The sequence below is a fragment of the Mytilus californianus genome, unplaced genomic scaffold (genome assembly GCF_021869535.1).
Source record: "Mytilus californianus isolate M0D057914Y unplaced genomic scaffold, xbMytCali1.0.p SCAF_3, whole genome shotgun sequence".
Taxonomy (NCBI): Eukaryota; Metazoa; Mollusca; class Bivalvia; order Mytilida; family Mytilidae; genus Mytilus; species Mytilus californianus.
Window position 1 is genome coordinate 129,050,622 of NW_026262679.1, and position 16,788 is coordinate 129,067,409.

At 30.8% G+C, this 16,788-nt stretch overlaps 1 protein-coding gene across 5 annotated transcripts in view; it reads right to left on the reverse strand.

Moving 5' to 3' along the window:
• LOC127736193 (high affinity cAMP-specific and IBMX-insensitive 3',5'-cyclic phosphodiesterase 8B-like) overlaps positions 1–16,788 on the reverse strand; it is a 146,616-nt gene that overhangs the window by 108,603 nt on the left and 21,225 nt on the right. The window contains exon 1 of one of the 5 annotated variants that reach the window (XM_052246782.1): positions 289–1,199. The exons of the other annotated variants lie outside the window; for them this stretch is intronic. Coding sequence (XP_052102742.1) covers positions 289–300 — 12 coding nt within the window. The 5' untranslated portion in view covers positions 301–1,199. Of the gene's footprint in view, positions 1–288; positions 1,200–16,788 lie in introns of those variants that run through there. 5 annotated transcript variants of the gene reach the window in all.

A 16,788-nucleotide genomic window follows, 5' to 3' on the forward strand; every position in this document is an offset into this window, starting at 1 on the left:
ATTATCCAATATCAGTTTTCATGACTACTACTCGTGGGCATAACTAGCATATAAAAATCTATTAAGAATATTACCTAAAACCTTATATCTTATCATTTCGTTCTATCATTTTCCCCTTTCTATTCCTTAGCCATATATATATATATTTTGTAGTTTTTCTAGCTGGGACTTTTTTTCTCAAATCTTTATCACATATAAATTTTTTTTTATTTTTATTTTTTAAAAACAAACATTTTTATGGTAATTATTATCAAATATAATTTGAAGTATAAATAATTCTCAACTCACCATTGGACACATGTTGATTTTTATCCAAGTTATTTTTTTTTAGTCTATGGGAGATAACTCTATTGACATCTTAACATCCACATTTCTCCAGCAAATTAAGATAAAAGTGCATACATACAAGACAATTAAATCTGGCCTCAGGTAATTCAATATGAATAATCAATGTATGTACATAAATTATGGATAATCAATTACTGCAGTTTTTAAATAGTTTGTGTCACAAATCCAAATATGCTGAAGCAATTATTAAAGAATCACTCTGAACTATTCAAAATCAAAAGTTTCTCTACAGATAATTCTATCTTTCTTTTCACAACAATTATTCCAACATCACCACACTTTAAACATAACACATATATGTCTTCATTGAAAAGTTTGTCAATGCACTACACAATATATATCCTTTTCTTCAAACAATAGAATTTTAATAACTACTCGATTTAATCATTAATCCCTAAATGTCCACTTATACTGAGGCAAATCCATTTACAACTGTAGGTCAAACTTTAATAATCCAAAAATCAATGAATATCAAAGAAAACTGAATTGCTTTAAAGTAGAACACATAAAGTTTAACAACTAGGACTCATGGCCTCAACATATTTTCTAAACTGTCAAACATGACCAAAACATCAAACAATACATTGTAGTTACACCTGTTAGAAAATCCAATTAACACCTTCACAATTATTTATGACAAACGAAAAAAATCTCTTTCATTCTTTGTTTAAGAATATGACACGTTTTTCCCACACTTTCAGGAATGGTAATTTTCTTCCAGGATGGATTAATCTGCTTCCAAGAATAAGTTTAATTTAATATATATCTGTATTGTAAATGGTAAACTCCATGTCGTATCAAATGTCTTGGATTCCTTTTTTTTTAATTGACTTAACTTATGTATTTAAAGCTCCAAGTCAACAATACAATAACGAACTCATATATGATACCTTATAAAATTGTTCCACAACACAACACATAAAAAAAAAAAAACGTTTATGTGTCAACAAGTTTTGCTTTTATTTCAGCCGTAAATCACAGTATGCCTAATTAAATCGCAACAAAAAGAATTCACAAATGTAAATAGTCACAAAATATCATCCCTCTAAAACCTCTTACCATTCAGTGTATATTAAACTTTCCATACAAGTAAATAAATCTATCTATTCATAACACAACAAAATGATTATTTATTGCCAAACATTGCCAAACATTGATTTCATTCTTTAAACCACACAACAGGTAAAGAAATATACATGTCACCATTAAAGCTTACAGCTCTATTCAAATGTCTCATTAAAAGCATTTAAAATCATATGAAAAATCAAGTCCCAAGGAACTGCATCAGAAAGTCATCTGTTGACAATGAGGACTAAAAGTCAGTACAGAAATTAAGTGTTGTTATGTTTAAGTTTATACAACTAAACCTTACAGCCTTCTGATAAGATAAACTGTTAACTACGTTATGATTAAATGAGGTTCAAAAAGGTCATACCTTTCAATCATTTCCTTCAGGCGAACAAAACAAAAATAAATAATAAAAAAACTTAATTTCTAAGTTGTGTTTATTTGTATGTTTTAGTTGACATTGCTAATCTTGTGTAAAATACAACAGAAAAGTCCCTTGTGTTAATTAAATGTATTTATTTATGAATAAGAATATGTAGGAAACATTTTTTTCTGTCCAATCGAATTACTGAATGTACAAAAGAGTGCACTTACAATGTCAAGTCTTGTTGACACATTGTACTAAAATGTACAATAACCACACATTAAACATGCTACAATGTACTTTATTATCTAACAACAAAACATTTCATACTGTCAGTGATTGCAACTTTCTCTTTCTAAAATAGTGTCAGAGGCTGTTGATTGCTTACTTACTCCTTACTTACATGTTGTCACCGACTCAAGAGCAATTCAGAGCTTTTGTTTATGGGTGTTGAGAGAATGCTTATTGCCAAAAGCAAGGGAGGTTATTCATCTTCTAAACATAAACATCTCTGTTGTTATACAAAACATCTAATACATAAAACAAAACATTAAAATCAATATCCATGTCAAGGCATTTATCAGAAAATTCAATTGTCAATCAGAGTATCTAATTGTTCCATTAATTATTTAATTTAAGATCTTATCCTTAGTCTGTCCAGTGCTGATCTTTTTAGCTGTTCACAGTGTTTATCTAATAATTAGTAAGAAAATAGACAAAAATGTAAAGAAAATTGGTAAAATTTGTCATTTCAAGGAGAAAAGTTGGGAAGGAGTAGATTGACAGTTTTGGTCATTGTATTTATTTGTAAACCTTCTTTTGCTGTACAGGTTCTCCCTATCTATTAAAGTTTTTTAACATAATTGCCAAAAACAATTGGGTAAAATTTTATTGACGACAATAACTCCTTTCCAGAGTCAATTGAATATAATGAAGTACATAGGTACTACTAGGCTATGATAAGTCACATGCATAGGTATAAGTCATTGTGGTACTTCTTGATTTATAGTACATGAAGTGCAAAAGAGTTCAATAAATATTACTCTTTAGAACATCTTATTCCATATATAGTGCACTATTTTTGTCGAGCTTGCAAAATTAATTTCGCGAAAGCAAGACAACTGATCCTAGATGTCGTCGTCTGCATTGGGAGGGTCAACATTGAGATTCAGTCTGGGGTTAAATTTTTTTTTTACATCAATAACTTTATTAAACATACATAGAGTTTTATGAAATTGGGATAGAAGCTTTTTTATGACCAAAATACAGTATCCAGGGTAAAATTTTGAAAATATTTATTTTCATTTTTCCGTATTTTACTAATAAATGGATTTAGTTATTTTTACAGTTAACTTCAGATTTTGTCTGAAGTTAAAGTTTTTCAGTCATCAATAACTTTGTTAAACCTTCATGGAATCTTATGAAATTTGAAAAAGAAGCCCAAGAAATTTAGAGAAGAAAATGAGGAAAAAATAAAGACCAGAGAAAAAAAATGACCTAAACTTATAACTGAATACAGAAATGAAGACCCCTCCCCCACATTAAGAACCTCTTTCATAGTCCAATCACTGAATATATAAATGAAGACCCCTCCCCCACATTAAGACTCTCTTTCATAGTCCAATCACTGAATATAGAAATGAAGACCCCTCCCCCACATTAAGACTCTCTTTTATAGTCCAATCACTGAATATAGAAATGAAGACCCCTCCCCTACATTAAGACTCTCTTTCATAGTCCAATCAATGAATTTAGAAATGAAGACCCCTCCCCCACATTAAGACCCTTTTCATAGTCCAATCACTGAATATAGAAATGAAGACACCTCCCCCACATTAAGACCCTCTTTCATAGTCCAATCACTGAATATAGAAATGAAGACCCCTCCCCCACATTAAGACCCTCTTTCATAGTCCAATCACTGAATATAGAAATGAAGACACCTCCCCCACATTAAGACCCTTTTTCATAGTCCAATCGCTGAATATATTGTCTGCTATTATGTAAATAAAATTGAGAATGGAAATGGGGAATGTGTCAAAGGGACAACAACCCGACCAAAGAGCAGAAAACAGCCCAAGGCCACCAACTAACTGAATACATAGCATTTTGAAGATGATATTGTTGAAAACAATGCATATCCTAGTGTAAAACACAGAATACATCATGAAATAGACTTTATATATGTGTCATTTGGTCTCTTGTGGAGAGTTGTCTCATTGGCAATCATACCACATCTTCTTATTTATATTTATGAAGAGGCGTTAATTATTAAATAAGTAAGTTCAAGTGTAAATTATAATTCACTGCTTGCTCAAATGTAAAAATAACTGATTAATTTTCATTGTGTAAATTGTTTTTTGTAGTGTTAATCACTAATTGCATTATTTCATGGTACAAATCATGATATATACTACCTATCATAGTAAACAAGAGTGCATACGCTGAAATGTCTCCCCTTCTTTACTGACCATTGATTTTATGTTGATAGTCCTTAATATAAAGCTTTACTAAAAGTATCACATAAACTTAAGATGATCCAAGTAAATGAGGTCAAGGTCAGATAAACCAAACCGGAAGTACATGTACACCTAACAATCATTCAATACACCAAATATAGTTGACCTATTGCTTATAGTTTCTAAGAAACAGACTTAAACAGGAAAACTAAACATTGACCAATGAACCATGAAAATAAGGTCAAGGTCAGATGAACCATGCCAGACAGACATGTACACCTGACAATCAATCTATGCATCAAATAGTTGACCTATTGCTTATAGTATCTAAGAAACAAACTTAACCATGAAAACTTAACATTGACCAGTGAACAATGAAAATGAGGTCAAGGTCAGATGATACCTGCCAGACAGACATATACACCTTACAATCATTCCATACAACAAATATAGTTGACCTATTGGTTATAGTTTAAGAAAAACAGACCAAAACACAAAAACTAAACACTGAGCAATAAACCGTTATAATGAGGCCAAGGTCAAATAAAACTTACCAGACTGACATGTACATTGCAAAATATTTCCATACACCAAATATAGTTGACCTATTGCTTATAGTTTTAGAAAAAAAGACCAAAACACAAAAACTGAACTTTAACCACTGAACCATGAAAAGAGGTCAAGGTCAGATGACACCTGCCAGTTGGACATGTACACCTTACAATCATTCCGTACACCAAATATAGAAGACCTATTGCTTATAGTATCTGATATATGGACTTAACCACAAAAACTTAACCTTGTTCACCGAGCCATGAAATGAGGTCGAGGTCAGATGAAAACTGTCTGACAGGCATGAGGACCTTGCAAGGTAGGCACATATCAAATATAGTTATCCTATTATTCATAATAAGAGAGAAATTAACATTACAAAAATCTTAACTTTTTCAAGTAGTCACTGAACCATGATCACTATCCCTATGTCGAGCTTTCTGCGACAAAAGTCGCAGGCTCGACCAAAAATGAATCGATTACTCAATAAACTGTCCTCCATTTTGTAATCACCAAATGTGACTTGTTTTGATATAACACAATTATAAGCCATTGAACCTTCTACCTGTGATGGTGTAAATCACAGAAAAAAAAACTGCCAATCATTGTGCTTATAAACGATTATAATGTTTGCCGTGATGTAAATTGATGATACAATTTGTTCATGGATAAATCAAATGAACACACTGTTACTTAGAGCATAAATGAAAAATAAGATCATTATGAAAGTCAGTTGTATCTTTTGATGTTGATCCCCCTTTTGACTTATTTGAATTATTACAATGGCATTGACCATTCTCTATTCTCAGTACAAAGTTAACTTTGTATTATTAACTAATAAAATAAGTACTTTCAACATGTCTACAGTACAGTTATCATGTTACACACTGTGTGTCATCAACATTACAAATGCGCTAGGTATATCTTATTTCTCAAATTAAACTTTCAAGTGAAAATGTAATATAATATCGTGTTATCTGTGATGGAAATTAATGTATTTAGTGTTATTGTATCTCTTCCGACAAAAATTAATTGATTGATTTTTGCTTACTTAATGTCCAGTGGCAATCATTTTAGGGATATTCAGGACGAGAAGCCATAAACAGTAAATGCAATGGGTAGGTTCTACAAGGTAGGCCAAACTGGATGGAGTGTGGAAAATTTGGACTGTCACTGGAAATAAGGATATGTTCGATAGGGGCAGAAATGTAGCCTTGCAACTAGCCATCTACAGATACTCAGGGGTAACACAATTTTAAAATATTAAGTAGTGATTTCTGATAGTTAAAATAAATTTTAAAAAGAATTTTCAAACTTATCAGGGGAAATAACTCCATCTGATTACATTTACAATGACTGCACTCATTGATTAAAACTTGTTTGTTGAATAACAAGAAAATAAGAACAATGACCTAAAGAACAATGCCATAAATTTCTTTTCCCTTTTTTTAAAAGTAATGATCTTTTATTCAAATCATAATAAAAACTGCATTTAGGTAAAGCATACCAAAAAATCTGTCAAACAAACCTGTAAATGTCAAATAAGACATATATACAAAAAGATTACATGAAATTTATTTAATATATATTCTCCTATTTTCACAGCCTTCTCTTTCAGAACATGTTATTTCATAGTGCTCACAAGACATACTGACAATACTGACAAAAAGCTAACAAGAATGTTTAAATCATCAGATGACACAATCTTATTTGCCTTAAACACTTATATGAAATATTTGTTTACAACATATTTATTTTTTTCTTGAATCTTTTCCAGTACTAAATGACGCTTATTATTTAAAATTTGTACACTTTTTTTTCAAAACTAAAAATACATAAAAAAGTTATTGTGTTAATAAATTCATTTCTTAATTTGGCGTATAAATATTTGCATATGCCTAGACTCGGTAATTCGGTTTTCATACATATATATCTTTTGATTTCATGCCTTTTCTCTTGTCGAGAAAAATTCACTGATCAGATCGACACGTATATTTTGCATTCATGATATGTTATTAAATAGAGTTATCTCTTTTTCTGATTGAACATTTTTGTATTTGTAGATTTCCTACCATTTATTCAGAGATTTGGAGACCATGATTTACAGAATAGTCACAATTTATTAATATTAAACTGATCAGTGCAATTTCTCATCCCACATTTGTTTTATTTACTTATTATTAATACAATCTTTATGTTCGTATGAGCATAGCGAAGGAGAACATAATCAATGTTTATTTTATCACATTTGTGCATCCAAAACTAAATAATAAGTTTTCAGTGTGTTCTCTCAGGCAGTTTTAGCACTGTGTTACATTTCCACTGAGCTATTGGACAGACTGAAGCGCTATCCAACCAATCGCCACGCTATTGATTTTAGATATATTTTGATTATTGAAAAATAAAAGTAAAGATTACTTACTGCTAACTTCATGATTCTTACACTATCTAAAATACTCAAAAATAACTTTACTTGTCCATTATTCCAACTGTTGTGTATTTCACTACTATGGTGGCAATATTTAACAACGAAGACTGCTTTAACTCGATACAATGTCCAAATACAAATTGAATTAATCTAATTTTCTAGGAGTGAAATGTGATAATAATGTGATAATGAGGTCAGCTGCCCCAAAAATTACCATGGAAACAGCTTCATTTATGAAAACATATTAAAGGTGTTAAGATATAATTAATTCTTTGTATATATTTTATTTGAAAATTCTCAAATCAGATGATAAGCATGAAAATATCTTTTAACCCTATCAAATCTTGATTATATTTTTGCCTTCTTTTAGTTATAGTTTGCAATGATTTTTGTTCTAGACTTTTATTTCTTAAGTAACACTAGGGGGAAATCTAGTGGCAAAAATTTACCCCCCTACAAACACTGAGAATTTGACAGATAATATTTCTATAATTGCAAAATACCTTTAAATCAGTATGGCCACTGATGTAAAATAAAAACTTGATTTTGTTACCTTTATCATATGAAGAGTTATGGGTCCCTTTTGTTCACTATTCACCAGTTCACACACTTACACTAACTATTTTGGATGTCAGATCAGCTAATGAAATTTAACTTCAAAACAGCAAGAACCATTATAAAAAAGAAGGAAAATGACATCCACACTGCATATCCCAAAAATGTTGAAAACTGTAGCATTTGCTGTTTGAATGTGAAAATTACTGAAGAAATAATTGCATCAATCTACCATGATAACATGGATAAGAACAGTTTAACAATGATTTGTACAAAGGTAACTTAGGTTCTTCATGTAGTTTTTGGAAGGGAACCAGGGTTCTGGGGGCTAGATTTAAGGAACCAGGGTTCTGGGAGTTAGATTTAGGGAACCAGGGTTCTGGGGGTTAGATTTAAGGAAAAACGGTTCCAGTCTTAATTTTGATGATTTTTACATGAAAAAAATTGCACAGAAACAGCGAGTTTTGACTTGCACTTTTAGAATTTCAACAGAAAATGTTTTGTTTTTTTTTTGCATCTTAATACTTTATCCTTCTATTCTAAATATCATTATATTATGAAATATCTAACAATAAATACTGACCTTGTGATCATCATATCCTGAAAGCTAAGGATAACACCTACATGTTACTTATTATTGACAGATACTAAAAGGTTAATTAACAACAGCATACACTAGAACATTAAATCCATGATAATAAACTATTATTTTAGCACTATCATCTTACTATGGCATGCTAAATTAAAAATACCCATGGAAACGGAAAAACAAATACACTTTCCATTTAATTAATTCCAACTAGAGTATCTGCAGTGAAGTATAAAACTTTTTGTCTTTTCATTTTTTTTAATTCTTTATAGATTTTTCCTGAATAGACAGAAAATTTAACAAAATACTAGGAATTCATTAGGGAGCTACCATTTGATTTTTATGGGGGGTTAGGATGAAATTTGAAAAAAATAGGCAGGACAGGAGTTTTGAGTAAAAAAAAAATTCAGGATGAGCAACTTGGTAAAAAAAAAAGGCAGGATGACAATTTGTGTAAAAAAATTCAGGATAAACTAGTAAAAAAAAAAGGCAGGACCGAATAGAGTAAAAAATAAAAAGGCAGGACAGAGATTACAACTAAAAAAAAAAGCAGGACAAAATTTTTCATCCTAGCCCCCCCCCCCATAAAAATCAAATGGTAGCTCCCTTATTATTTGTGGGATACAAATTTTTTGCGGATTATGAGGGTAAAGGTCATCCAAGAATTTAAATGTTCAACTAAGTTCAAATTTGCTATATGTTTGACTAATCAACAAAATCAAATATCCATGAAAATAAATTTTTGCTCCATCCAACAATAAATTGGTATCCACGAAAATAAATGAATCCATTGTATTTCACAACAGTTCTGCCACCTCTAAATATAAAAATTCAGATATTCCCTAAAAAAAAAAGGACAGATCCTCTTAAGGCAATTAAGAATTTTTACCATAATGCATATTGAGAAAATTACAAAAAACAAAATTGGCAAGTTTAAGTCAGTTCAACAAAATTCCAAATAAACAAGCAAGAGGTTTCATGTATTGTATATGTCCTAAACTTACTAATATATTATTTTTTTATATACCCTAGTGGTATCATATTAAAAAAAATTATATCATTATAATATTCAGGCAAAGGGGGGTAAAAGTCACCCCATAGAATTCTATATCTCTTAGGATCAAACCACACCCCAACTTCAAGCTAGATTCAAATCTTTTCCATACAGCACCTTCTTGAGGAACACTCCTAACCAAGACTAAGTGGTATGCATGAATCAGCAATATATAAGGAAGATACAATTTGTTGAATGTATGACCACTGGTACAAAATACTACATTTTGAAACTGGATAGAACATTTAATTCAGTATTAATGCTTTATCCATCTTCTTTATATCCTAAATCTGTTACAAATCTAACATTAAATTCTGACTGTGTTTATATCATGTATAACCTAAGTGAAATTCATTACTGACAGCTGACCAATATGGCCATTGGTCAATATAACAAACATATTCTGATAATAGTTTGAAAATCTGTCAGTACAACTGATTTATGTGTAAAGGATGGAGAATTTTGAAGAGCTACTTGAAACAAGAGTGCACACGCTGAAATTTCTCGCCTTCTTTACAAATCATTGATATTATGTTGATAGTCCTAAATATAAAGCTTTATTACAACTGTCACATAAACTTAACATTAACCAAGTAAACTAAACATTGACCATATGAACCATGAAAATGAGGTCAAGGTCAGATGAACCATGATAGGCAAGCATGTACAGCTAACAATTCTTCCATACAACAAATATAGTTGACCTATTGCTTATAGTTTAAGAAAAACAGACGAAAACACAAAAACTTAACACTGAGCAATGAACCTTGAAAATGAGGTCAAGGTCAAATAAAACCTGCGTAACTGACATATAGATCATAAAATATTTCCATACACCAAATATAGTTGAACTATTGCATATAGTATTAGAAAAAAAGACCAAAACTCAAAAACTTAACTTTGACCACTGAACCATGAAAATGAGGTCAAGGTAAGATGACACCTGCCAGCTAGACATGTACACCTTACAATCATTCCATACACCAAATATAGCTGACCCATTGCATGCAGTATTAGAAAGAAAGACCAAAACTCAAAAACTTAACTTTGACCACTGAACCATGAAAATGAGGTCAAGCTCAGATGACACCTGCCAGCTAGACATGTACACCTTACAATCATTCCATACACCAAATATAGTAGACCTATTGCATACAGTATAAGAAAAACAGACCAAAACACAAAAACTTAACTATAACCACTGAACCATGAAAATGAGGTCAAGGTCAGATGACACCTGCCAGTTGGACATGTACACCTTACAGTCCTTCCATACACCGAATATACTAGACCTATTGCTTATAGTATCTGAGATATGGACTTGACCACCAAAACTTAACCTTGTTCACTGATCCATGAAATGAGGTTGAGGTCAAGTGAAAACTGTCTGACGGGCATGAGGACCTTGCAAGGTACGCACATACCAAATATAGTTATCCTATTACTTATAATAAGAGAGAATTTAACATTACAAAAAATCTGAACTTTTTTTTCAAGTAGTCACTGAACCATGAAAATGAGGTCAAGGACATTGGACATGTGACTGACGGAAACTTCGTAACATGAGGCATCCATATACAAAGTAATGATGAAGCATCCAGGTCTTCCATCTTCTAAAATATAAAGCTTTTAAGAAGTTAGCTAACGCCGCCGCCGCCGCCGGATCGCTATCCCTATGTCGAGCTTTCTGCGACAAAAGTCGCAGGCTTGACAAAAAGGACTTGCTTGGAAAATACACAGACTTTATTGCTACAAAAAATTTATGTTTGCAAAATTTTTACTTTTTAAATTCTAAATCAAAAGTTTCCTCTGAGTTACTGAACATGTTGAATGGCAGTGGTCAAAACTTTTAATTCTGTTAACTTGTTAATCAGTATTCACATTTAATAAAAAAAATTATAAGCAGATACAAAGGGGGCAAATTACATAATGAGGCCAAAAAGGGTTGACAACATCATGGACAAAAGGAAAAAGAGGAAAAGACAAAAAACAGTTTACAAAAAACCACAAGAAAACCAAAGACTGAGTAACATGAACCCTACATGAAATGACAAGCTGAAGTGTCTCGTATGCTTTACTTGGATCGTGACTTACAAGTAACATGAAATGACAAGCTGAAGTGTCTTGTATGCTTTACTTGGATCGTGACTTACAAGTAACATGAAATGACAAGCTGAAGTGTCTGGCATGCTTTACTTGGATCGTGACTTACAAGCAGCATAAAATGACAAGCTGAAGTGTCTGGCATGCTTTACTTGGATTATGACTTACAGGTAGTAAGAAATGACAAGCTGAAGTGTCTGGTATGCTTTACTTGGATGACTTACAAGTAGCAAGAGTTGTCAAGCTGAGGTGTCTCTTTGCTTTACTTGGATGATGACTTACAAGTAGCAAGAGTTGTCAAGCTGAGGTGTCTCTTTGCTTTACTTGGATGATGACTTACAAGTAGCAAGAGTTGTCAAGCTGAGGTGTCTCTTTGCTTTACTTGGATCATGACTTATGAGTAGCAAGAAATGACAAGCTGAAGTGTCTGGCATGCTTTACTTGGGTTGTGACTTACAAATAGCAAGAAAAGAAAAGCTGAAGTGTCTGGTATGCTTTACTTGGATTGTGACTTATGAGTACTGAAGTGTCTTGGTATGCTTTACTTGGATTGTGACTTACTAGTAGCAAGAAATGACAAGCTGAAGTGTCTCATATGCTTTACTTGGATCATGAATAACAAGTAGCAAGAGTTGACAAGCTGAGGTGTCTCTTTGCTATACTTGGATCATGACTTACAAGTAGTAAGAGTTGACAAGCTGCAGTGTCTCTTTTCTATACTTGGATCGTGACTTACAAGTTGCAAGAGTTGACAATCTGAAGTTTCCTATACTTAAATTGTAAATTACAAGTAGCAAGAAATGACAAGATGAAGTGTCCTGTATACTTTTCTTGGATTGTGACTTAATTGTTCTGGCAAAATTCTTAGTGATTCATGTCTCACAAAAAGCTTAAATTAATACTCCACAAAAATGAAGTCAAATCCCTTGTCAAAGTCTCATAAATCCAACAATAATTGTCAAATCATATTGCAGATTTAGTATGGTTAAATACACATGATGACAAACAATCCTTACAGGTATGAAAGTTTTCAGTTCAACAGTATCAGAGGAGTTGTGTTTGCAAAATCAACTGCAAGTGTATTGTAATAATTGTCAAAACATATGACTGTATAGACTTTGTACTTTTTACAGTTATTTTATGTGCCAGTTGACCTACTTCTTACAGTTATTTTATGTGCCAGTTGACCTACTTATTACAGTACTTGTTATTGAGAAATTAATCTAATTACTTGACCTACTACTTACAGTAAATGGGAAAATAATCTAATTGCAAGGTAGGATGACCGATATATCAAAAAGAGTCTACACCATATAATTATACAATAGACCAACTAAAACAATAACTGAGAAAATGACTTATTCATGAAAACTTTACATTGATCAATGAACTATGCAAATAAGGTCAAGGTAAGACTCAATTTAAATTATAAAATTTTTAATTTCATCATGAGTGTATGTTTTTTTTTTTGTCACAAACATGTTTAATTTGTTTATATGACAATAAAGTTTATTATATCATATATTATAAAAAGTTTATTAGATATCTGAAGTTTTCTTTATATCATATCTAATAAATTTTATAAAAGATTATTTATAACAAAATGTATTTATTAAATATCTTATTAATAAAACACCATAAGATTTCTAAAAAGTATGTATGATATCATATATTTATGTAATTCATAACATATCTTATTATATTTTATAAATAGGATCTTATATAAACAAAACTTAAAATATCTCTTAAACAATATAAGATATCTTATAAACTATGTATCTTAAATTGATTGATTGTTGGTTGCTTAACATACAATGGCAAATAAGTCATGCATGTTCAGGACGAATGTATCATATATACATTATGAGCTACACATGTATTATATTCTATATGATATATATCATTCAATACCTCATAACCATAATGATATCAGAGAAAATTAAAAAGATATCTTTTAGAGTTTACAAGTCGTCTTATATATAATGTATCTATGCATCTTATGTACTTTACAAGATATCTTATATATCATTATTGAATATCAATTATATAAGATATCTCATTATTGAATATCAATTATATAAGATATATCATTATTGAATATCAATTATATAAGATATCTCATTATTGAATATCAATTATATAAGATATCTCATTATTGAATATTAATTATATAAGATATCTCATTATCATCATTATTGAATATCAATTATATAAGATATCTCATTATCATCATTATTGAATATCAATTATATAAGATATCTCATTACTGAATATCAATAATATAAGATATCTCATTGTTGAATATCAATTATATAAAATATTTCATTATTGAATATCAATTATATAAGATATCTTGTAAGGTTTATAAGATATCTATTTATATGGAAAAAAAGATATCTTATAAAGTATATGATATATCTTGAACATTGAATAACTACAAATTGGTCAACACAAATAAATGTGATGTCCCAGTCTGGAGACATAACTTCAATAATAATAAAAACATAAAAAAAGTCACTTTATGAAAATTATCAGTCTCAAGATAAAATTGGAAAGAAATACTGTAGTGTTTCTGCTGAAAAAGTACTGAATTATTATAATCTCCTGAGATAAGTCTGATCTAATTCAAAAGATCTACTGATTTCATTTCATCAGTCTATCAAATAAAAACAGAGTATTTAATAACATCCTTATACAGGTAGAGGCAACCAACCAAACTAGGAACTACATATTTTCCCCAAAAAAGTAACAATCTCTCAATTGAGTAATTTTTTGATAGTGTTAAAATGGAAAAAAATAAGCGGTCTTTTTACTTAAAATAGCTAATTTTTTTTAAAATGAATCAATTTTTCCTATATAAGAACCATATTACTATTTTGAGTTTTAAAAAAGTTAATAGCCTTGAGTTAAGCTATTTCAGTTGATATTTTATAGTGTGTCTTTCTATGTTGTGATGTTACACTTGTTTCAGAAAAAGGGTGAAGGTTTGGTACCATTAAAACGTTTAAACCCGCTGCATTTGTTTGCACCTGTCCTAAGTCAGGAATCTGATGTTCAGTAGTTGTCGTTTGTTGATGTGGTTCATAAGTGTTTCTCGTTTCTCGTTTTTTATATAGATTAGACCGTTGGTTTTCCCGTTTGAATGGTTTTACACTAGTAATTTTTTGGGGCCCTTTATAGCTTACTGTTCGGTGTGAGCCAAGGCTCCGTGTTGAAGACCGTACTGTGACCTATAATGGTTTACTTTTATAAATTTTTACTTGGATGGAGAGTTGTCTCATTGGCACTCATACCACATCTTCTTATATCTATTGAAAATGATTTTCATGAGCCTGTTACTTCTCATTAAATCAGTTAAGGAATTATTGTGTATATATTATTCATCTTTTGAAAAATATGATGCTTTTTTCATTAATATATGCCATTTCAACTATAAAATAAAAATAAAAAAATAAAAATTTAAGACTAGAAAAATATCCCTCCTTTGAGGGTATAGTTACTCCTCAAATGGGAAACTATTCCTCATTTGGCTGGTTGCCCCCCACCTATTATGTAATACTTTAACCCACCAAAGGCAGATTATCTGTGATGAAAATTTTCAAAATAAGACCTTACTAAAATGCTTTAAATGCTCTTTCTTATTACAGCTCAAATTTTAAAGTCCAAGAACTTTTACAGCAATCATTCAAATGACTCAATAATTCATGATTAAATATGCGAAGTAGCAAATATATAAAAATACATGTACATGTACAAGGAAGCAAGCTGTCAGAAGTAAATAATGCCAAAAGTATGCAAAAAGAAAAAGCAAACAAATGAAGACTTGCCTGCAAAAATAAGAACTCTTCCACTATGGTGCCCTGAAGTTAGTAAACAAAAAACAAAAGTCTGGTCGACTTGGTTTTCTTATATTAAACCTTGCCTGAGGGCATAATTTTAAAACATCACAAACTTAAATAAATAAGTCAGAAATGCTGTGAGTCACTGAACAGCTTCTTTCCTTGTACATGACAAGTTAATTCATTACATTCTAGTTCATTAATGTCAAAGGTCAACATGAAAAAAAAAATTGTGTTTTGATTTAAGGCGAAGTAAATGTAACTTGGCGACATTACAGTTAAAATTGTGTATGCATTTATAACTTGTAATGATGCATCGGAATATCTAAACATATTTATATTGTTTCGATGATATGACAAATATAGTTGTCACAGGCTTCGTTTTGTAGTCTTTAATCATTTAAGTTTGAGTGACTGGATGATGAAATCAACTGAGCCAAGCCTTAGGACATAATACACCCTCCTATTGCATTTTGAAATGTTGCAAGAATGTAATGGAATAATAAGAAGGTTTTCAATCAGAAGTAAGTAAAATGGCCTTGTAGAAAAAGTTGCAAGAGAATATCCTGAGGCATATAAATATTGCCAAAAATTTAACTGTTAAAAGTCCCATAACTCTGAAACTTCAGACCAAAAACTTTTCAAAATCAGTTGTGGGCCTACATTCACCAATCCCCAAAAAAGTGACAAGTTTGTAGTTATTTGATCCAAGTATAGTAGAACTAGTGACAGTGATGCTTAAAATTCCATAAATGGGGATAATTTCAAAATCAAACGGAACCTTACTTTTACTAATTAAAACAATTGTGTAAAGTTTCAAAAAAATCTATCAAATTATACTGAAGTAATCGTACATCATTTTAAAGTGAACTTAAATCTGACAGTTAATGCAGAGTTCTAGAAAAGTGGTGGTCCGAAGGTTTTAACCACCAATATTTTGCAAAGGACCAAACATAATTTTGGTATTTTGAAATAGAAATAATAGTGAGGACCAGCAGATTTTCTTCAAGGACCACCATTGAACACAAGATTTTGAGAACTCTGTTAAATGTGCTATGAGAAAATTTGCCTTACATCTGACAGTAAAACAGGTTGAGGACAACCCGCCAAATGGGGAACTATTCCACAGAATGAGTAACAATCTCTCATTTGAAAGTGCTAAAAACTATATTTTCTTAACTGAATCCTTTTACTTAAAATGGCACATATTCATAAAAAATGCAGCAATTTTTCAAAGTCCAGAACTCTGAAATGACATACCAACAATTTTTTTTTTAATCAAAAGGGAGCTTTCTTTTATCAGATTCACAATTCAGCAATAATAATGTTTTCTTACATTTTTTCAAGTATTATCTACAGTTGAAATTCTAAATTCTGATAATATTACTTAAAGCTTCCCCAGTTGCATGATATTGCCTAGGTGACATAG